Below are 24,497 nucleotides of genomic sequence, written 5' to 3' on the forward strand. Positions count from 1 at the left end.
CAAAACAAGCTCTAACTGTCTGAGTTCAGTTCAAGCTTTAGGTGTTTTTACTTCTGTCAGCTTCATAATGCCGTCCAAGACCCAAAAGAAGCTCGATCCATGAGCTACAAACGAAAAATGGTGACTGGAATGGTGAAGAAGGATGACAGAACGAGACCACGAGCTCAGTGAAGGAAGAAAAGTCAGATCTGTGACTAGAGATGGCGGGGGAGAGACGGAGGAGAGAAGGACGATAGTCACCGAAGATCTGACGGTGGACGAGGCAAACCAGAGCACAGCACAGAGAAGAGAGAACGAAGAAGTCAGATCTGTGACTAGAGATGGTAGGGGAAGACGGAGGAGAGAATGACGAGACTCACTGGAATATGACAGAGGTGGACTGACGGCAGACGATGTGAAGGAGGCGAACGAGAGCAGAGTGCAGAGATGACAAAACTGAGATGAAGAGCAGGTGAGATTTGAAGCACGAAGAAGACCAGTTCGGGAGGAAAAGACAAATATGAAATCAGAGATATTATGGTCATTTTAAATAACATGTATTTTATCTCTCCTCAACTGACTTTTTAAAAACTCCAAATATTAGTTTTTAATTTTTTTCGTTTCAGCCAAGTCTAAAAGCACTTTTAAAAAGTTAATTTTAAACTTCAAATAATTCTCAAACACCATTCAACTTACCCCAAGTAAAAACCCACTTTTTGAATGTCAAACGCTGGTTTTCCAAACGCACCGTCAGTCTGTTCGGTGCACGAGGCAGCTTTCCCCCTCCAGCGGTTCAACGGCGGAGCGAACTTTCTGATCCTTAGCCAGAGTAATGTCGGGTTTTTGGAAACCAGGGACCGAGAAGCCTCGCCTTGTTGACGATGAAGAAGGCGGTGTTCTTTTCTTTTCAGCTTCTCCTTCTTTCTCTTCCGGGTATCCACATACTTCACTTTTTCCAGAGGTAAATATCTTTCTGTTTGGGCACAGCCCTTAGTGCTCCATTGAATTTGCAGATATGGGTATGGGAGTATGGAGAAGCAAAGGCAGCGATTGCCTGTTTACAAGTACCGGACTGCCATACTCTATCTGGTGGAGACTCACGCCACCACCATCATAGTCGGCGAGACGGGTAGTGGCAAGACCACTCAAATTCCTCAGGTTTGCATCTAGTGCTTACCATTGTTATATTTTGGGCTGAATCATTTGCTGCTTGCTAAAATTACATGTTTATTATAACATGGACATAATGGATGAATATACCTCTGCTTTGATTGCTTGCGCTGTTAATGTTACTTCACCTTTGCCAAGAAGCAGTTATGAAATCAGTCTTCTAGTTGTCACTATTTTGTGTGAATCATCTGGAATATTGGGAGTGTCGTGTTTCATTTTGCATCATTTGGCGGGTTTTACACCCATTTTGCTGAATCTAAAAGAACTAAGAAATGGAAATAAAAGAATGGGAATTTAACACTTATAATCCTTTGTGATCTTAAAGCTGACTATGGTTTCATTAAGACATTCTTAGCACGAGTTATGTAATTTGTACTATTCTAAAAGCTCAATCTTTATCTGACTCATCTTTCCGGACTGACTATCGAACAGTACTGTTAGAAGAATTCTTCCAGAAACGATAATAAGCACTCGAACTCAACAAATTTGTGACATAATATTAAATATATCATTTTGGAAACCAAATTAAATAGACGTGGAAAGTATTAGCAAAATAAAGTTGAATCTTTCATTCTAAAAAGGGAATATGTACTGTAGATTTTCTCCTTTTGGTAGACAAATGAGCCAACATATTAGGGGTAAATTACTCTGCTCTTTAGGATTGTTGAATAAATTTTCACCTTGCAGGGCAGGATTCCTTTCAACAGCCTCCATTCTCTGTGAAAAGCAAACATTTGAGATGGGTCTTGAGCTGTTGTTGTAACGTTTCTCATATTTTGAATTTAGAGTTGGACGGTTTGCTTTACTGAAAGCACAAGAACTTCTAAACAATTTATTCTACAGTGTATTGTTGTTTGTTGGTTTTTCTTGCATAGGCCTTCTTAATTGAATATTTCACGGATTGATTTCATGATCTTGTATACTTATCTTTTTGTCTCCCCTTCCTATATTACAGTTCCTCAAAGAGGCAGGCTGGGCTGATGGTGGTCGAGTAATAGCTTGCACTCAACCAAGACGGCTAGCTGTCCAGGTTCCACTTGTTCCTGCAAACATTTTGATTATTCTTGATTTTTAAGTTTTTTTAGATGATAAAATTTCAAAAGTTGAGAAGACAAGGGAGGAACCAACCCAAATATATTATTAAAGACTCAGTTTTTGGAAATTTCAAGTTTCAACCTTTATTTATACTAAATTATAAATACTTTAACCACAAAAGAATTAATACCATTTGCTTTGGTTTCACTACAAATAACCATTTCTCTATCATATGAGACTTTTCAAAATTTTTAGTGTTTAACTACAATGTTATCAGTGATTCTGCTGTTGTATGCAAGCTTTGCAACAGACAAAATTGTGCAAATGTATTTTATTTGACATGTTTCTCATTGAAGAATTTGTGGTAATGTAGTTTTCAAATCACAAAATGCTGTTTTCCTAACCTTGTTGACGTTTTCTATGTTATTGTCTTTTTCAATTAAGAAAAGTCCGCATCATCCTCTTTGATTCCTCTCCATGATATATATATTGATATCTTTGGCCCTTCTCAGAAACATTATTCTCCTATGATTTCAAACGAAATGAATGTTCTGCTGGTATGTGTGAAACCTGATCCTAAGTTGAACCTTTAGAAGCACATTCTTTAAACTGACTTGGGTAATGAGTATACCTTTTACCATTTGACGTTTTTAATGAATGCCTCTCAACGGTCCAAACTGCATGTATCATGATATAGGTGTTCTTTTTTGGTGATAAAGCATTGTTTCTTCCTACTGAAATTTAATTCTAACCCTCCACAATAATTGTTTGAGCTTCGTTAAGCTGTTTATAGTAAGAGATATCTGGGCCTTAACGGAATTCCTTTTGGTTGTGGGGATTCCACATACTGCTTTTTACACAATATACTTCATTTACTACTTCCTTTAAGGTTCCATTTGAATAAAAACAAGAAAAAAGAAAAGGAGGCTCTACTTTGCTTTTATATTCAACAAGAAGTTTACCCCATTAAATGGGTCAGTTACATGCATTCCATTGTACTCTGTCAACAAGCAACTCGATATATTATTCACTATAGATTCTGATCAATAACTTCCTTGACTGTCCTTCTTGACCTTCTACTACTCTTTATGGGGTTAAAGACCATATCCACAACCTTCATCATGGAAGTCCCTTTCATTTTCTCCTTGATGGATACCATGTCAACTTTTTCCTCATATACATTCATTATAAATCTTTTCTAGCATGGTCATGCATCAATACCAATGTCCTCATCTTTGCTACCCCATTTTATTGCTTTTTTTCCTTCATCATCCAATATTCACTATCATATGACATTGTTGGTCTTACGTTTAAAATCTTTGCTTTTATTTTAATGATTCAATGTTATATTTCAAGTGGCCTAGAAATTTTAAGTTCTCGCCAATGTTTCATAACTTTTATTATTTCAAAGAAGTTGATATTGGAAATATGTAGTCTTGAGGTTAAGTCACTGTTTTACATTTAAGCATGGCAGTTACTGTGGTATACGAAGATTTGATTTAAATTGATTCTTTGAATTAGCTCAATTTACCTTGGTTGAGATTTTATGTGAAGCATCCATGAAGGATAAAATTCTATGAGATGTTTATCATATCTATCTTATAAGGATTGTGGGGGTGGTGCTTTACAGGCTGTTGCATCTAGAGTTGCAGAAGAGATGGGAGTCAAACTTGGTGAGGAAGTTGGCTACACAATTAGATTTGAAGATCTTACAAAACCAGTAAGGCCACAACTATCCTTTGACCTTTCAAAGCCCTTAACTATATTCAGGAGCTTTATATACTTTTATTAAAGATATCTCTAGATCCTAGATGATGCTTTAAATTGCAATAATCATTTTATTTTTTTTATAACAAAATATTCATTTTATTATTTGAATGGATCTACATGAAATAAGTTGTTAGTTGTATATAAGTTGATCTTTTAATCCACATCATAATTCCTGAGAACTTTCCTTTTTTGGCAGCACAGGATGTAACAACAGTGAAGTTTTTAACAGATGGTGTGCTGCTAAGGGAGATGATGGATGATCCACTTCTGACCAAATACAGGTACTTGTTTTGACTCCAGATTTTGGTTTATATGTGGACTTCAAATGATATACATATTAATGGTATTGACACAGTTGATTAGTAGTTTAAGAGTGATGATATGATAGAAATTTTCATTGTATGTTGGGTGCATTCAAAGCACAGAGTACTGTGTATATTTTTTCCCCTTTCATCGGAAAGTCTTTTAGAAGATTTGGAATGAGTTATATGTATACATATGTATTAGGAGCATTGGGTTTTCTCTTATACGTTAAATTTTGTTACTGTTTGGTTTTGGGTCCCTTTTTCCTTTTGAGAAGGGTGGGTACGAGGACTTTTGAAATTTGCTGTGTTTGCTACATCATGGTGTATTTGGCTGGAAAAGCCAATGAAAGAGTTTGTCAACACAATTTTTAGTTTGGCTCATTGTTTTTTTTTTTTTTAATTTCATTTTTAGGTATTGTATTGTGTGGAGTTGAGATAGAGGACTTTCCTCTAAGGATTGGTCTGCATGAGAGTTCATCTTTGAGCCTTGACTTGCTTGATTTGGTTTTAGATGTTCTAATTGAGCATATACAAGAGAAAATCATCAAGCATATATTTTTTGTTGATGATATAGTTCGTATTGTGGAGTCAAGAGAAGAAATTAACTCTAAACTTGAGTTATGGAGAAGGACCTTGGAATTGAAGGGTTTCCGTTTGAGTAGGACAGAATATATGTACTGCAAGTTTGATATATAAGGCAAGATAGAAGTGATTTGGAGGTTAAAATGGAAGATCAGATCCTGCCACAATTGATTAAGTTCAGATATTTGAGATCAGATCTTATGCTGGGACAGTTGGGTGGGGAGGATTCTTTTGATATAATGCATTTTCCCATTCTTTGTGCCTTTTGTTTCAGTTTCTTATTTCTACTTTACTGTGGTGGTGATAGCGGTGGTGGTTGTTGATGACATGGAGGACTCTTTTGATATAATGCGTTGTTGTGGTCATGGTGTTGTTTGTACTGCTTTTTGTGCTTATTTCTTGGTTACCTGTATGCATAAGAATGGTTAAGAATGTGATTATCTTGTCCATCCATGGATGAACAAATTAGTGATTTGGAAGGGTCCTTTCATGGAATTTGACAAATTTTTGCTTACCCAACAAGGGACCTTGCACTTGCTTTTATCCAGTTAATTTATTTTAAGAATGATAAAAGATAGAATTCAAATGTCTGGTCCTGAACATTTTTCTTCCTTTATTTCTTATTGCAGTGTTATAATGGTAGACGAAGCTCATGAAAGGTCAATTTCAACTGATGTTTTACTTGGATTATTGAAAAAGGTATGACATTGATGGTTAAGTCTTATCAGCAAAAAATTTAGGGACTAAGAGGTATATCTTGGGAAATTCTTAGACCTCTCAGTATATCTTCTGTTTTCTAATTTTTTTATAGATTCAACGACGTCGACTAGACTTGCGATTGATTATCTCATCTGCTACAATTGAAGCAAAGTCAATGGCTGATTTTTTCCAGACAAGGTTTTAATTTGAGCATTAAATGGATTGTTTCTTTTCTTGAATAGTTATGGCTTTCTATCTCTGGTCCTGACCTCAACTATCTTCAGGATGCTTATGTATAGAACTGATATTCATTTGAAATGAATGAAATATTTTCATCTGTAAAATAACCTTGTTTATGTGTACGAAATTTTTGGGATCCACCAAGATTGGTTTTATTTACAGATATAGAATGAGCAGCGCAAGATTTTATCATCAGAGGCTCTTTTTAAACCATTGAAAGTGAAAGAGCATTTTTATCCATTAGCCTTCTTTATCCCTTAATGTTTAATTATTTTTCATGCCTTTTTAGTTTTTAATTTTTAGTTGCTTTTGTCTGTTGTCCAATGTCTAACCAGTGGCTACATGATTATTATCTTTCAACGTTTTTCCTGCCTGGCCTTCCAAAAGAAGAAGGGAAAATAAATCATGCTCAACAGCATATCTTCATTCAATTAATTAGCCACTGAACTCACTTAGAGTAACTGGTTATTTATTTTCAGTGAGTGTTTCAGTTTTTAACATTGTAATCACTATTTGAACTTGAACAACTTGTTGCTGTTTTGCTGCCTTGAGTAAGCACATTTGAATCATTGTATTGTTACTCCTGAGTTTTTTTTTGGCTTGTAAAAAAATCTGTCATATATGCACTCTACCAGCAAAAAGCGTAGAGAACTTAAAAGCGAGGAGTGTGGGCTACAGATGGAACCTGCAATCTTGTCTGTCGAGGTATTATTTTGGGTATATGATTCATGCATGTTTGCAAAGTTTTGTGCAATGAGGATTTGATTGTCATTTATTTTGTACTTTCCAGGGTAGAGGCTTCAATGTAGAAATAAATTACACTGAGGAGCCTGTCCCAGATTATGTTCAGGCCATTGTTTCAACAGTACTTTTGATTCATGAGCAGGTAATTTTACTTCTTTTAATTTTTATAGTTCAAGAACCTTTCTTTAAAGCTTTATCATTCATGTCTGAAAGCTAAAATGGGATAAATTAATATCATTGTCTCCAATCAGCGTAGATTTTGCTAGACTTGACTCCTGACTGGAGTAGAGCTCGTCAACCGGCAATGATTGTGAAAAATAAAAGAGTTTGGTGACCGGCAAGGAAGAGAAGTAGAGAAAATGGCTAACTGAAATACTTTGCAAGTTCCTTGCTAATTGCATATCTTGGAGCTATAAGTTCCATCTTTTGTTTATTTCAAGAATCCAAATTGAAATCTTGTGTGTGAATGATCAAAATTATGATCTTTCCAGTCTGCCTCATGGATGTGCGCGTGTATATATTTTATATAGAAGACCATATCCTTTAAAGCAAATGTTTACCTTGGTAATTTATAACTACTTGATCAGTTATAATTGGATTCTAGAACACGAGTCATTCTGCCATAGCTTCTAATATATTCAAAAGCATGTGGATAAGGAAATAAATTTGGAGTTCAGTTCTCTATTGTTGTTATAAGAATTGACTAAACTTGAATTGCATTGCCATTTTTTACCCTTTTATTTGGCAGATTCCTTTGCGTTAACTTAAAATTTATGTCTGCCTACTTTGTCAATCCCTGGTAATTTAAGGTAGTGACTTTTTATTCTCAGTTTAATTTAGTTAGTGACTTCCAGAAATGGCTCAGAACCTACTGAGATACGTTGTATGAGAATAATTCTGAATGATAGAGATTGGGGAAGAAATAGAGGGAACTGAGAGAAGAACAAAGAAGGTAGGAGATATAGAGAGGAATTAGGAGGGTTTAGAGAGAGAAATAGAGAGATGAGGATTCATTGAATAGCCAATTGTATTGATGACTTAGAATAGGATTTACAATGAGATCATAAGTATTTATAGGCTCCTTAATGAGATACCAACGGCTATCTTGCTATAACTAACTATAATTAACTAACAGTAACTAACCTTTCAGTATTACAATTACATAACAATAACTCCCCTCCCAAAAGACCTTTGCCCTCAAAGGTCATGTACTGCAACTTGAGGGAACTTTTGCTGAAATATTGAAAAGAAAGCATTAAACTCCTGAAAGCTACTGTTCACTGCCATTGTGGAGTGTCATTGCTCACTGTTGATGCCAGAATAAATGGCGGAAATTCATTCAGACTTGACCCCAACAGCATTTTGATCAATTCCCCTCTATACCGCAGCAAAAGAATTAAATGGGTTGGGAGAAATTGAATGAATAAAGCCCAGCATATATTTTCCTGTATTATTGGGCTCATGCAAATGATATTGGCCCTGTTATTTGACTCGTGAGCCCATATATTGATGGTGGATGATAGCTGGCAGACCACAAAAGCAATAACCATTTGAAATGGAGGATATTTGTTTTTGACCAATGCACCCACATGTGCAATACTCCTTCCAAGCTAACACCTGTCCATATACCCAGTCATGAGAGACCTTACCTATGTTTGATACCATTGTTGTATGAGAATAATTTTGAATGATAGAAATTAGGGAAGAAATAGAGGGAATTGAGAGAAGAATGAACGAGGTAGGAGAGACACAGAGGAATTAAGAGAGTTTAGAGAGAAAGAGAAATAGAGTGACGAGGATTCATTGAATAGCCAGATTGATGACTTAGCGTAGGATTTACAATGAGATCATATGTATTTATAGGCTCCTTAATGAGATCCCAACGGCTATCTTCCTATAACTAACTCTAATTAACTAACACTAACTTCTCAATATTACAATTACGTGCCTTTGACTTGTCAGCACTTAAGGCACATTCCCATGTGATCTTTTGAGCAGTGAAAGTAGAAAATTCACGTAGAAAAACAGTGACACAGCATTTCATGAAAAGAAGTAGACAGCAAAGATGGCTTTGAAGATTAAAAAAAAAAAAAAACAGACTGCAACGGAAAAAACAAAGAAGACAGCAGTGAAGATGACAACCTACCTAACCTTCTTTGGCTTCGGTCAAGTATCCCACCCCTCCATTTGAACTAGATCTTCGAATGCAAGCCATTGCAAACATGTTTGTAAACTCCAACTGTGAAAGACTCTGAACAACCCCATTTGCAGAACCTTGAACCCACTTCTTTGGAATCGAACTCACACCAATGATCCTTCTTGATGTCACCATCTTGCACCAAGGGTTGTTGCACTCTGTCACATGCTTCTTGGGAGGAGACTAAACAAGACCCACTATCACTTTGAGTGGCAGAGAGTTCTTGCTTATCGTTGAACTCAAATGGGCTTGTTGGGGAGGTGAACAAACAAAATCTATCTTCTTCAACATTCTTGTTATCTTCTTGTGATTCTTGCACATTGATGCATTCATGGTTTAATGACGGGAAAGAAAAACCTTCTTCATGAGCCAATTGACCCACATCACATTTGAGGTGTAGTGGTTGAGTACTAGCTCTAGCACCCATGTTCGCATTATTCTTGACAGGTTCCCTCTTCTCAGCTTGCCTTTGCAATGTAATCTCCTGCATCCATGGCTCCTTGCTTCTTGCATTGTTCTTGGTTTAAAGAGATGTACTGGGCCAACATAGTCTTCTTGCAAGCCTCTAATATATGCATCCACCAAATAGTCTTGTGTAAGTTGCAGCTTGCAAGAAATGGAATCAAAGGCGCTGTTGTAGTTTGCTAAAGTCCCTTTTTGCCATAACCTCATTAAGTTAGCCATGGGTGCTTCATACAAAGACCCAAAGCATTCTTTAATGGTCCACTACAAGTCATCGCCTTCTTCTTGCTCCCTCATCGGTATTTGAATCTGATTAGACAACCCAATAACCCAATCAGTGAGATTATCAATTGCTGCGATCTGTTGTTCAATTCTGTCCAGCCTTCCTTCCATTGTGTTATGAGTTTTTTTATCTGGCATTGAGTCTTCACCATAAACCGTGGGAAAGAAGGAAAGTAAAGAAAAGAAGGCCAAGGAATGCCTGCTATGATACCACTATTGTATGAGAATAATTTTGAATGATAGAGAATAGGGAAGAAATAGAGGGAATTGAGAGAACAAAGAAGGTAGGAGAGACAGAGAGAAATTAAGAGGGTTTAGAGAGAGAGAGAGAGACAGGGAGACTAGAGGATTCATTAATAGCGAATGGTATTGATGACTTAGCATAGGATTTACAATGATATCATGAGTATTTATAGGCTTCTTAATGAGATCCCAATGGCTATCTTCCTATAACTAACTCTAATTAACTAACAGTAACTAACCTCTCAATATTACAATTACATAACAGATATTAGCTCAAAATAGAGTTTAACAATCTAATTATATGAAGAGGAACTGAACAATTGATGTTGTGCTTGGGTCTGATATTGTATTGTGTTATTTATTCTCAGGAACCTTCAGGTGATATTCTTGTTTTCCTTACTGGGCAAGATGATATTGATGCCGCTGTTCAGTTGCTTAATGAAGAAACTCGAACTTGTGGAAAGAACTCTTCAGGTATACATTATATGTATTACCGTAACCATTCACGAATTTTGTGAAGTGTTCCCATGTACCCCAATTCAATTGATGAATAAAGAAAAGGTCAGTGAGTGCATTACTATATCCACTTAGCTGAAAGTAAACACAAATAAATAGAAGATATTTGTACAGAAAAGAGTTAGCAACTTAGCATTATTCATTTCCTATGGCGTGCCTCACATAAGTTGTGATAGGAATTTTTTTTACTCTTAGCTTTCTAGTTTCCTGCTGATAGTTGTCTTGAGGGACTGTCTACCTCGGATATGCCGAGACTTCTCTTGCATCTTATTGTGCAAACATATTGTTCTTCATTTCAGCATAAATATGCACATACAAACACACAAGTCACATTCCTCCGCATACCAAGGTTTTTGGTCTGAGCAGCAAATCATTTTAGGTCAATCACCCTCTATATATTGTTTTATTTAATAGTAGAACCTTGCTTTATGGAAAAGAATTAGAGATAGGGGATTTGATCCCACTCTGGGTGTTTTGTCCATAGATTTATTTATAATACGTTGTTATAATGTGGTAATGCCTCAATTCTATCTGCATTGAAGATTATATTAACTTGTATTAAAGAGTCTCTCTTCACTCATCCGATGTTTCTTGCAATGGCAAACATTATGCAACTGAATGGTGCATTATCTCTTTTTGCTAGGATTAATCATTTTGCCTCTATATTCGGGACTTCCTCGTGCTGAGCAGGTCAATAATACATGACTTCCACATTCATGAATCTTATTTTATTTTTAAGTTCTGAAAGCTGTGATGAATGATTGACTTCCTTTTAGGAATTGGTGTTTTCTCTCACTCCAAGAGGGAAGAGGAAAGTAGTTATTTCAACAAATATAGCCGAAACATCAATTACTTTAGAGGTGAAATATTGTTGTTGTTCTAGAGCCATTATTTCTTCAAGGAATCCAATTAAGTAAGGGCAAAATAGTACTGTTCTTTATCCTTGCTCTTCTAATTTTGCAGGGCATTGTATATGTTGTTGATAGTGGATTCTCAAAACAGCGGTTCTATAATCCGGTAGATTTCAGACTCTGTAAAGCTTTGTTTATTTTCAAATTTTAATTGATACAGACACTGATTTACTGGACGTAGCACCCACTGTCTCAATTTTCATTTTCATTTTGCTCTGACCTTAACCTGAAAAAATTCCATTATGCAGGGTTATACTTGGTTTCCTCTTTTGCACATGTTTCCAGTAGATTTCAGAATATTCGCTAATTTCTCTATATTTTTTATACACCATCATTATTGAATCATCGAAACAAAGGAAGTATGTAATTTCAGTATTTTGGGGCAATTTCATCTTAATATCCTGTTAGAACCATGTTTCTCTGTTGATTTCGTGTCAAAATTTTCATTCTCATAATTCAGTTTAACTAGTGTGCTCATAACTCTATGTCTAGAGGTTCCTTACCTCACTGTTTTATCTTCCCCTCCCCTAATAGTCTTGATGCCATTCTTATGTGCTATTTTCTCTCCAATTCTGTCACAGATTTCTGATATAGAGAATCTCGTTGTAGCACCCATATCTAAGGCTTCTGCTAGACAAAGAGCTGGAAGGGCTGGACGAGTACGACCGGGAAAGTGTTACAGGTTTATTACTGCTTGTAGTTATGTTTTGTGATTTAATTTTTCTTGTTAGTTATTTGGGAAGATGTTTCAGATTAATATTGATGTTAGTTAATTCACCTAATCACCTGTTCCTGCAAGTAGGTTTGTTGTTGCTGTATCTGTTGCTTTAGGGATTAGACATCAATGCTCTTATAGTTGAAAGACCTCCAAAGTTTAAATTGAAAATTTCCACAATTCTGTTTGTAACGTTTGACTTCCTAATAAAGAAAAATGATAACTTGATAATTTGTCAATGACAACGACAACAACAACAAGCCTTATTCCATTAAGTGGGGTCGGCTATATGGATTATATGACATCATTGTGCTCTATCATTTATTAAGCTTTTAGAAATATTATTAATTGAAAGGTCTAGTTCAACAACTTCGAAAAGTGTTCTCTTCAGTCTTCCCCTACCCTTCTTGAGAGAACGTAAAGTCATTTGTTCCACTTTCCTCATAGATGCCTCTCATGGTCTTCATTTGTACATGTTCGAACCACTTCAAACGATTTTCTATCATTTTTCCTTCAATAGGTGCCATGTCCACTTTTTCCCGTATTCGCTCATTTTGAATTTTGTCTTTACATGTATATCCACACATCCATCTCAACATTCTGGTCTCTGCTACTTTAATTTTATGCTCGTGCTGTCCCGTTAAAACCCAACATTCACTACCATATAAAAATTGCTGGTCTTATAGTAGTTCAATAAAACTTTCTTTTAAGCTTATTAGGTACCTTACGATCGCAGATAACTTCTTTAGCCTTTTTCCAATTAAACCAACCTGCTTGTATCCTATGTGCAATATTTCCATCATTTTTTTCATTTTGTTGAATAATCGCTTCTAAATATCTAAACATTTTCATTTGAGATATGGTTTGATCACCCAATTTCAGTTTCAAGTTATTACTCACTGACCTCTTATCAAAATTATAATGTAAATATTTTGTTTTACTCTTACTCAGATGGAAACCTTTTGACTCTAATGTCTTCTTCCATAACTTAAGTTTACAATTAATCTCTTCTCTTGTCTCTATAATAAAAACTATATCATCCGCGAAAAGCATGCATTTAGGATTTCATCTTGAATATGCTCATCAAAACATCTAAGACTAGATCAAACTTGATTAATCCGTCAATTTCAATATATTCCTTTATGATATATGAAATTGTCTTACTATATGCTAAAAACATGAACATCTGATAATTGAAGTAAATGATTTAAATATGCTATGCGTGTGTCCGTACCTTTTTCATAAAAATAAAATCATGCTTCTCAATCAATTTTTGGGATAAGAACAATTTGACGTTCTGTGGTTTAGATTTTAGCGCCTGTTAGATATGATTCCTGTGGTTTTTGTGCAACCCTTTGCTACCATGTTTTCTGAGAACGGCTATAAATGTAGCTAACTTTTGACTCTGGTGCTTAAAAATCTTTTGAAACCCTAAATTTTGTAAATCAGTTGGAAACTGAGAATATCACAGTAACAGTGTTTAAACTTGCAATGGTGATACTTGATTTGTGGTTTCTCCTTCCTTACCCCTAGCACTTAATTGCTGTCTGGCCTCTTATTGACATAGATAACCCTCGGTGCAACCAGGTTGTATACGGAAGAGTATTATATTAATGACATGCCTGATGAGGGAATTCCGGAGATTCAGAGATCAAACCTTGTTTCATGTGTAATCCAGGTTAGCCATATTTTTGTGTTGATTTGCTGCAACATATTTTCACAGTCAGTTTATTTCTTTCCTCTGGCAATTATTTGGTATTTTTCTTCTCAGGAATGCAATTCGATCTGAGACAAAGATTTTGATATTTTGATCTATAGTAGTCATGACCGCTGACCTATTGCATTAATGATCTAATTCATGATGAACTCATTTCAATTTATTAAAAAACTGTTAAAAAGTAAGTGCTCTTCTCTTAATTAATATTTTTATAAGACTGAAGAAAAATGTTTCTTTTTTTATTAATTATCTTCTTTCAATAAATCTGATTCCTATTTTCCATGGGCTGAAATTTTGTTAATAATCTTAAATAAGTGGGCTGGAAACTCCATGGCTGCGTACAGAGGCTTTGTCATGGTTAGCCAATTCATTGACATAGCTTGAGGGAATGAGTTCAAAGTATTGTTTTTGTGCGCGTGTGAGGAGAAAAAACAGAATGGCCAGTATGAACTATAATTCTAGTTTGATGCTTTATGATGAGCACTTGAGCTAGAACTATGATTGGTCCTTTAATCTAAGATGCAATATATATTTCATTGTGGAAAAAAGATGTTATTGGAGAAGAATGATGGAAGAACTTCATGAACAGATTTCCATGCTAGTGCCATCAACTATGGCAGTTGTATTTTGAACCATGCTGTATCTTGTCTCTAGCTCTAGCTTTTGTGATGTGATGCCAAAATTTAAATCCTCCTACAATGTTTTTCCAGATTTGGAATAATAATTATATCTCGAGAGTCCATTGCTCATATGTGTATTTTTGCAGTTAAAAGCATTGGGTATAGATAATATCTTGGGCTTTGACTGGCCAGCATCTCCATCACCTGAAGCTATGATCCGAGCACTAGAAGTTCTTTTCTCACTTGGTGTCTTGGATGACGATGCTAAACTTACTTCACCAACTGGATTTCAAGTTGCAGAAATTCCACTTGTATGGTTTAGATTTTATTAAAATCATGTTAAGAGTCATTTATCAAAGTAGTAGTTGTTATTACTATTATTATGATATGATTTAATATTGTTAAATGAGAAAGACCTGATTCAGAGAGCCAGGAAGGGGTTCAACGTCCCATTATTATAGCAGAAAAAGAAACGAACACTGAAAGTTTAACAGTTGGTAATAAATCCATGACATAATGACATTATAGTTTATACACTAGGAACTATGTCCAAGGAAGATAAATTTGGATTGTAGTTTATGGACATCAGCTGTAGAACTATTTCCTCTTCATTGAGGACCCTTCTGACTCTATCCAACCATGGACATGACAAACATTGAAAGGTGAAACTTGTACAGCTCCGTCCACATGTTTGTTTTATAAATGCCTATGTATGACATCTGCTGTCATTTGGTTGATTCCCTGGGTTTCTTCATATTTGCTTTGCTATGCCTAGCCGCAAGTTTTGAATTCATGAGATGCTCTTCTGCTCCTGTTAAATTATTCCTTTGCAATTTGCATATTGTTGTGAGAGTATTGACTCTTATGTTGTTATGATTTATTTATTATGTTTGCCCCTTTTTCAAACGAGTGTAATTCCTCACATATTCACAGTTAGCTTTCCACAAACACTACTTACATCATTTTTCCTATTTTTAAGGATCCTATGATCTCAAAAATGATGATAGCTGCTAACCAATTTGGATGTTCAGAAGAGATAATTACAATCGCTGCTGTTCTCTCCATCCAAGTAAAGTGTTTACCTCTTGTGTTTTGTTAAGATGATAGTGGTCAATTTTTCTGTTCCTCATCTAAAAAAATCAGCAAATTCTACAAATAATTTTTGTGGTGGCTGGGAATAAGCAACGATCAGCAGTTGATTTCAGTCTCAATTATTCTTGCAGTCTATCTGGATCTCCGGGAGAGGGATACAAAGGGAATTGGATGAAGCAAAACTGAGATTTGCTGCTGCGGAGGTAATTCAGTTGAACTTGTTGACCTTTGCATAGATTTAGTTCCTGCTAACATGATTTTTTTTTTTTTTTAAGATCTGAATTTGATCGTAGGCTTTATGAATGTTCAGGTTTTACCCAAAAAAAATTTCAAAAGTAAAAATCTTACTGTGCTATTAACTGTTTCCCCCTGTATTACACCTAGATCCCGTTATGTATTCTTCATGCTTTTTATGTTCCAGTTTTAATGATTTTTGACTGTATAGCACAACTGTAGCTCCCAGAGCTTTCTTTTGGCTCTTCTACTTCTTTGCTCAATATATATGATCTTACTTCTATGTTTGATACAGGGCGACCATGTGACATTCCTTAATGTATATAAGGGATTTCTTCAGTCTGGTAAATCTTCACAGTGGTGTCACAAGAACCATGTGAACTACCATGCCATGGTGTGTAGGTTCAGTACTTTTAGATTCTTTCTTCTGGTGAACGTACCGTTTTTTCCCCTTTTCAATTTATTTGTGAACTTGTTGCGCAGAGAAAGGTTCTTGAAGTCAGGGAACAACTTAAAAGAATTGCACAGAGGATAGGCATAGCCTTAAAATCTTGTGAGGGAGATATGCAGGTAGGTCTCTATGACGGTTTTGTCAATTTAGTTGGCAAGCTTGTTAAACCATGGAACTGCTTTCTAGAATATCAATATATATAATTCATTTCTCTTTTGTCGCAAACCTATTCTTACCATGAAACTTTTCGATTTTCTGCTACTTGCAAATGAGTCCACCAGTAGCGTTTTTAAATTGTTTGATTTTCTTTTTGTTAGTTACTCGCTTTCAGCAATGTAACTTTCTTATTATATAAGCTGCTATTCTTTCATTTCAATGCTAAAAGTTAAGACTCCATACATTTTCCCCTCCTTGAAACCAGGAAAGACAGTGAACCTTTTCTATAACTGTTCCTTCTTGAATGGTGAATACGGGATAGGACAACTCGTTCATACATCCTTTTAATTTCTTTCTTTCATCAGTTTCTACAACTTATTTTTCTCATTTTATCGAATGTTTAATTGTATATGTTGGTTAGATGCTGCATTGAGTTCCTGTGTGGGCTTGTTTTTGTTTTTTCATGAGCTTTTTCCTTTTTTTTTTTTAAATCTGTTTTACATTTTCCAGGTAGTTAGAAAAGCAGTCACTTCTGGGTTTTTTGCTAATGCATGCCATCTAGAAGTGAGTGACCCCTTGACACGCTATTGTAAAAGTCATTTTTTACATTATTCTTTTGGCAACATTATAAATTTCTTATTCCTGTATCTTGTTAAAAGGCATTCAGCCATAATGGGATGTACAAGACAGTCAGGGGTTCTCAGGAAGTTTATATCCATCCGTCCTCAGTGTTATTCAGGTAACTTGCGCAGCCAATTTTGCGATTTACCTTAAGTTATTTCATAATTGATGCGATGTTACAGTGAGAAGTAGAAGTATTGCTCTTGCAAACTTATATGCATTACGTCATTAACCCTACTCTTTCTGGTCCAATGTGAAAAAGAGGACCCTGATATGGCTAAAGCCTAAAATGACTAAATTTATGAATTTATATGTTTTAATGACTAATATAGCTGCATGGCTGATGGCGAAAGATAAAAAATGGAACTTGTTTTCACAAAGGTCCCAACAATGGCTCTATTATGGCTAGAAATTTTTCTTATTTACGTCAACGTAGCAATCTGCCATTTTATTTAAAGCTCGTGAGAACTTGAAACTAATATTTAAACACGTTTCTCTGTGCATTGACTCATAGTAATGCGGAATAAGATGTATTGTTCACATCTTATGAATAGTGACTTATTATAATTTTTTTTGTTTTATATTGATATTGATGTTGCCCAGCATGTGTCAACATACTCTTTTTTTTTTTTTTTTCCTGGATGTCTGTCATATATGTTTAAATCCAGATATGCCTACTATATGGGTGAAAATTGTATGCAGAGTAAATCCAAAGTGGGTAATATACAGTTCTCTGGTGTCAACTGATAAACAATACATGCGTAATGTTACATCCATTGATCCCTCGTGGCTGTTGGAGGCTGCTCCGCAATTCTACCAACTGCAGCGTCCAAATCCTCTTCACTGACTGGAATCAAAGCAAAGCAAGCATGATGTGCTTGATAGATACATAGATACGTAGGTGAAGAGATAGATACTCTTGTGAATTGTAATCATATTAATTCTCAGTTTTAGCAGCAGATCGGCAGTTGATATGGAATATCTGATGGAAATTCAGGCCCAAACTTTCTAGGTTCTGGTGGCTATTTCTTTTAAATATATTTTGAAAATTTCATTTGAAGAAGGGAGAATCACATTAAAAGACCTGTAAAAAATGTTATTTGCAAACAAAGATTAATAACATGTCATTGTTTGAGATAAAAATAAGTTCATATTCTTATTTTAACAACAATTATTTGATATCTTATAAATAACATTCTTCACAAGTGTTCAGATGTGATTTTAACTTTGAAGAAAGTGCGGTTAGCATTCTCACCCACTTGATTATGTATTAAATCCTTTTAAATTTTCAAAGACAATGCCTGTCTTTATATTAAATATTGCACGTGTCGATGAAGTGAATGACAAAGTGCAGGTTGAGTTGTTGACTAGTCAGTATTGGCTCTATGATGATGGTGGGTGGATCATTAGTTTTATATTTCAGGTTGGGAAAAAAAAAAGGGGTCGTTAATTTTACGTAGATAAATAGCAAGCAGCTCAAAATAGACCAGCATGCTCATGAATTGTTTTCATGCCGCATCAATGATCATCTACAAGATTCTCTCCCTAGTGTAGCTGTTCTACTTTATTGCCTCCTGGGGTCGCTGGTACCGGCTTAATCACAAAGAATCTGCCATTAATGCTCACTTGGTCTCTTACATGTTATGACCCCTGCGGGAAGGATTTTGAGTGTTTTGGCTATATAAACGGACATATTGTACACCCTATTGAATTAAGCTTTTTGAGGAGAGTTACAGTCTCATGATAAAATAGTATCAAAATCAATTCAAATTCACCAGTCGAAGGGCCATTTGTGATGTGAGTGATACAAATTGATTTGAAAGTTGGTATGTCCTTGAATGGATTATAGGAGGGTCTTAGTCATATAAATGTGTATGTTGCACAATTTACTTTATCATAAGGTTATTATTTTTTCTCTAAAAAGCTAGCTTAATCGGATGTGTAGCTTATTTGTTTTTATGGCTAAGATATTTTTGAAGTTTTAATGTTAGATGTAATAGCTCCCTTGATTAATCCATGATGTTCATGTCATAGGTGGCCCACCAAAATACCTACCAATTGGGCACTTTTGAATTTGGCTATGATATCATGTTATTATGATGCCATTATTCTTTTTTTCAAACAAAACTAAATAATGTGTGTGATGCATCTATTTATATGATTGCCACTCTTGAAACCATCATTTCAATGTGGATGTAACATACTGCTCCAGATGAAACATTATTACCGTCACCATCCCTTATCCTTTTTGGGATGGTTGGATTAAGTATTGATATACACTAGAACGATTTAAAAAAAAAAAAAAACAAAGAAATGTATTCAAATATATTCCAAGAAGGACGTGGACTGCGGTCGCGGATCAACATATGAAGCCGATATAGGCTCCCATCCCTCTTTTTGACTTTTCTTGAGCTAGCATTCGGCTAAAAAAACCCAAATCTCATGTGGTGGCATGTTGTTGGGTCTTCAAAATTCACACAATGTTCTAAGGTCTAGGGGTTAGCGCTATATATGTGCACGTGTTGAGAATTTTTGAAACTTAAATAATACAAATATAAATACAAGAAAAATATAATTGTTGCTTCTATTACTTTTATCAGATTCTGCTTTTAGTTTTATAATTCTTTTTCGGTGTTTTCAATTTCTATAATTTTAATAAGATTAGATAAATTTTTTTAATATTTTCAGTCCCTATAAAGAATGAAAAAATTTAAAAAAATTATAGAAATTAAAAGTAATATATGATAAAACTATGAGGATGAATAACTGTATTTTCTCTAAGTATAATTTGATGAATTAGTTAGTTAGTTTAGTTGCGTGCAAGTTAAGAAAAATTATTTCTCTTCCTCATTTTTGAAATGAAGTGATTGCTGAAAAAATATAATGTCGTGCTGGCCGAACATCATGAAACGAGATCTGCTTTCTTCACTTTAGCATTATTATTTTGATATAAAGTTGTGTTCAATATTTTTATCTTCACGTCAAGTTTAAAAATTTTTAAATTTAAGACATTTATGAGTAAGAAAATTGTTATCCAAAAAACGAAGTAATTTTTACTCATATTCTTTTTAAAAATTCTCCCGAACAATTAAACTGTAACAAAAAAAAATTGAAATAATTTAGGGTAAAAGCCGTGAGGATTCATTTTCTCAAATCAAGCATGTATGTGATATACGATTTGAAGTGTTCGGAAATGTATTGAATACGAAAACTAAATACAAATTTTAACATACAATACATGTAACATTGAATGCCTATTTATAATTTATAATCATTAATATTTTATGTATAGTGATCCTTGCAAATACATGAATTTGTTGTGAATTCTTTGAGTAAACAACCCTTTCACACACACACACACACACACACACACACAGAGGGCCGAAAAAGCCCAACAAGTTGTACTTGCGTATGGTATTTGCGTGCAAAAAATTATTTTGGAGAGAACTGGTAAGATTTATATTTGAATACTTCTTAATAATCAATAATGGCTTTTGAAATTCCATTTCGGGAAAGAAAAATCACCCAAACACTCCATTTTTTAAAACTTCACTTAATAATCAAATATTTTGAAACTTCCTTTAATAATTAAACAGCTTAAAGTTGTTTTAAGCAGTTTTCAAGAAGTTGAGGAGGAGTCCCTTTAAGATAAGCGTAAAGTATGTCTAAGAAGACATATGATATCTATAAATGATTTGTCTACTGAATAAATCATCGCCTTGTGATGATGCGAGCGCAAATATACACAGGAGAATGATAGTTAGGTTTTAAAATAATAAATTAATACCAGTTAAATTTTTGATAATTTTTTTACAAAATAAATTATAAATATCAATTTAAATAATTATAAACAAAAGTTTTTGTTGCAATCTAAAAATTATATTTTATATTTAAATACTTATCTATAATTAAAATTCTTGAATTTATAATAATTTATATCAATATTTTTAATTTATTTTTTAAAAAAATTTATTAAAAACTTAACTGATATTAATTTAATATTTTAAAATTTAATTGTCATTCTATATATATATATTGATTAACAAACAATAGAGGAAATCATTATTTTGCTACTTAATTTTACTGTGCAGCGAAATGATTGATGTGTCATTTAAAATATTATATGCAACTATGCAAGTATAATGTTGCAAGGGATATAGAACATTATATAAAGAATAAAGATATAAATTTAATCACAGAATATTTGTGGAGAACTACTGAGTATCCCATATTATAAGGTAATATAAAAAATTATCAATTACAAAAAATAGAGTGCCTAACACATACCATTAATTTTAAACCAATATCATTATTTTATTATGAACTGCGGGGCCTATTTGTTTACATCAGTGTTTTTAGAACCGAATCAGATATTGAACCGAAAAGGCCAGCGGTTCACGGTTCGTATGGTTCAACCAGATCGGACTAATGGTCAAACCGGTGATATAATAATTAAATTTAAAAAATTATATATATATATATATAATAATCTAAATATAAGAAATACATATGAAATTGCTATTTAACTTAAAAAAATCAAATATTTTAAGTTTATCATGACTTAACAAGCCACATGATACAACATAATATCAAATGATTAAAAAAAATTAGTCATTTTTTAAAAAATTTGATAAAAAATAAAAAAAGTTTTTTTGAGCAATCCAGTTTTTGAAAACCAGATCCGGTTCTCAGCTTGATTCTAATTCCCGATTCGACCACCGGTTTAAAACGGCTCAACCCTTAAAATGGTTTTCTCATATGAACTAGATCGAAAACTAGATCGATCCGACCGTCTAGTTCAGTTCGATTTTCAAAACACTGGTTTACATCTCTCTTTGACCCTTTCTCTCCGTCGATCGTGCATGGCGCATGAGTTTGGTGCTCTCTCCTCTATCTCCTTACCACTCTCTCCCAATTCCAGCAATACCTAGCAATAACAACAAAATCAATTCAAAGAATTTGGCTATTTACGGGTTCAACTTTACTTCTTTAGAATCTCTTAATTCCTGGAACCATCTTCATCTCTATAGATCTAATCTTCTTTAGTGCTCCTATGTCTAGCACAGGTGTCTTCCCACATTGTTCTTTAGCTCTAAAGGCCCCTTTTAATTTCTGGCCTCTTTAATCCGTACTTCATATTCCCTAAAATTACACAAACCTGAGTTTTTGGCTATAACACACTGTTTTATTGTACAACAAGTAAATATACTCATGGTGTAAGGTTTTCCTTACTAATTTATAATTAACTCCAAAATTAAAATAATCATAGGATTAATCCAAATAAATTATCAAGTTAATAAAATTTTTATAAATGGGATATTAAGTTTTTAAAACTTAAAATGCTATAAAATTATTTCATAAACTAAAATCAAAACAAAAACTGTATACGAAATCATAGACATTATACAAGATAAGATAACATTAAATTGGAATCAAAAGAGCAAAAATAATGATTCTCACAAAATACGCTGCGGCTTAAAATTTTACTCTGTAATGTAAAATAGCAAATTTTTTGGCCAGAGTTCCAAAGCTTCTTATTTCTTTGTCCGATATCCAATTGAAATGATTTAGATGTTTACAAAAAGCTTTCTCCAAATTCTAACTAACGGTACTAGTCTCATATTTAAGTCATTTCTTAATCAAAAGTTAGACACTAAAATAAAAACTCACTCATTTTTACTTTCAAAAGATAATTGGGGTGTCCAAAATCACAACCAAGTGACATAAGCTCATAATCATCTTTAGACCATACTCAATATGACTCGTGCAATACATCACAACACTCCAATAATATGTATAACACATTTTCAATCCTCAACCTCTTAATCTAAAAAATGACAGGGGGAGTCTCAATCATATAATTCCACATATAAATCACCATCATTTACAAATATACTCTCTCCTTACTTGCACAATTATTTTGGCTCTATTTATATTTTACATTTAATTCACATACAACCTAGAACCCAAAATACATAACTTAGATCAAGAATCACATAATGCAAGTAAGCAAAAACATAGAATCTCCTAGTTAGTATTATCAAAATAAAGTATACACATCAACTCTAAAATAAATGAGGCCTACAAATCGAGGATAGAAATTCTAAGCTTTTAACTGTTTCTCGTGATCCTATCCTAATGAGCTAACACTTTTAATGTTGAAGAGAGAAGGATAAGTACAACTACTTAATAACGAAAGTTAATATAGCCTATACAAATACATATTTTCTTCAAATCATGCTTAAACAAAGTATAAGAAATAATTTTACACTATCAAATATTTTTTCCACAATAAAATCTTTAAATATTAACTCTATTCCACAATTTGCATTCTTTCATATATTCAAAAACATACTCATATCTTCTATTCAATTATAAATGGCTATAACTAATTAACAAACAAATGCACAAATTAAATTTTCTTTAGTTACCTCAAGCCTTTGAGAAGTCAAATGTTTACCCTTTAATAAAAGTTCTTCACAAGCTACGCCAAAGCTTGAATGGTACATAAAATTATTAATCTACAATTTATCATATCAATAATCATTAATATCATCATAAACACTCTTTCAACTTTCATGAATCAACACTTTAATTACCCATAATTATAATCTTTTGCACTTAAGCATAACCATTAGGTTTATTAACTCTTATTAACTCCATTTAGCCTCTACTAACTTAAATAATCACTAATATAACACCCAACAATCCAAAATAACACTTTGGAGATTTAGGGTTTGTCTAAAATGAATGACCCAAGCTCACAACCTTGTAAAAAATTTTAAATTATGTGTGAAATACTTAAAAAAATTGCATTAGTTCCATTTAAACTAATGAGTTCGAACCCATAGCCCTAGGTTTAAAAATTACCTAAATGCTGCACCGTGGAAAGTAGTTACTCAAATATTATAACAGAAATCATTCAAATCAAGAAAGAGTTTATATTTATGGAAAATTTATTCAGGATAAAAACAATTTTGCAGTCAGAATTTTTTTAAAATGAAAAATGAAATCGTTCACTTAGTAAATGCATTTAGCTTTTTTTGACTGACAAAACATAATATTCCCTATTCTACTTTCTTCCAACTTGCTCCACTAAGAGTTAAGTTGTCTCATCCATAAATTTCTCTAGATAGACCGAGCAAGCAATGTGGTGGCTACTTGTCTATCCAACCACCAATTGAAAATGAAAATTTAAGGGAACAAGAGTCTCAAAATTTTAGTTAATCTCATTACATGCCAACCTTATCATTAACATCAACCCTTTTCACCTCTTCCAATCATACTCAATTTGAATCTCATTACATGCCACTCTCATCATCATTCCTTTTCAACTTACCTCGCTCCTACTCAATTTAGATTTTTCATGTGTTTACTTGATAATTTTACACTATTTTCAACTAAATATGACACTTGTACTTTTGAATGATCTAAATAGTATGGGATCAATAAATAAAGACGTGAAGAATTCAAATACTCTGGCATGTAATGAGATTGACTAAAATTTTGAGGCTCTTATTCTCTTTTACATTTTCATTTTCAATATGTAATTAGGTGGACAAATAGCCACAATATCGCTTGCTCTGTCTATCTCAAGAAATTTGTGGATAAGACAACTTAATTCTTGATGGAGCAAGTTGAAAGAAAGTAGAATAGAAAATAGTATGTCTTGTTTACCAGAAAAAGTTGTATTTGTTCATTGAGTGAATAATTTCACTTTTCATTAAAAAAAAATTCTAACAACAAAATTGTTCTT

At 33.7% G+C, this 24,497-nt stretch overlaps 1 protein-coding gene across 1 annotated transcript; it reads left to right on the plus strand.

The window, feature by feature from the left end:
• The first annotated feature begins 706 nt into the window (after positions 1-706).
• On the plus strand, positions 707-17,804 carry LOC129306174 (probable pre-mRNA-splicing factor ATP-dependent RNA helicase DEAH9). Its single transcript, XM_054946602.1, has 23 exons — positions 707-912; positions 993-1,137; positions 2,105-2,179; positions 3,815-3,904; positions 4,156-4,235; positions 5,471-5,540; positions 5,653-5,738; positions 6,416-6,485; positions 6,571-6,666; positions 10,077-10,182; positions 10,868-10,914; positions 11,001-11,084; positions 11,188-11,241; positions 11,717-11,817; positions 13,438-13,528; positions 14,334-14,498; positions 15,167-15,256; positions 15,411-15,482; positions 15,809-15,907; positions 15,997-16,083; positions 16,631-16,684; positions 16,780-16,859; positions 17,444-17,804. The coding sequence occupies exons 1-23, from the start codon at positions 812-814 to the stop codon at positions 17,586-17,588; spliced, it is 2,088 nt and encodes a 695-aa protein (XP_054802577.1). The 5' UTR covers positions 707-811; the 3' UTR covers positions 17,589-17,804.
• Positions 17,805-24,497: the final 6,693 nt, after the last annotated feature.

The sequence above is a fragment of the Prosopis cineraria genome, unplaced genomic scaffold (genome assembly GCF_029017545.1).
Source record: "Prosopis cineraria cultivar Desert tree isolate PC_DT_omini unplaced genomic scaffold, ASM2901754v1 PC3, whole genome shotgun sequence".
Taxonomy (NCBI): domain Eukaryota; kingdom Viridiplantae; phylum Streptophyta; class Magnoliopsida; order Fabales; family Fabaceae; genus Prosopis; species Prosopis cineraria.

Excerpts from the sequence above, each read along its gene's own strand:
- LOC129306174 (XM_054946602.1), top strand. The coding sequence starts at position 812 with ATGTCGGGTTTTTGGAAACCAGGGACCGAGAAGCCTCGCCTTGTTGAC. Across the intron at positions 13,529-14,333 it reads TTGTTTCATGTGTAATCCAG|TTAAAAGCATTGGGTATAGA; the intron begins GTTAGCCATATT and ends GTATTTTTGCAG. Across the intron at positions 16,084-16,630 it reads CTTGTGAGGGAGATATGCAG|GTAGTTAGAAAAGCAGTCAC; the intron begins GTAGGTCTCTAT and ends TACATTTTCCAG.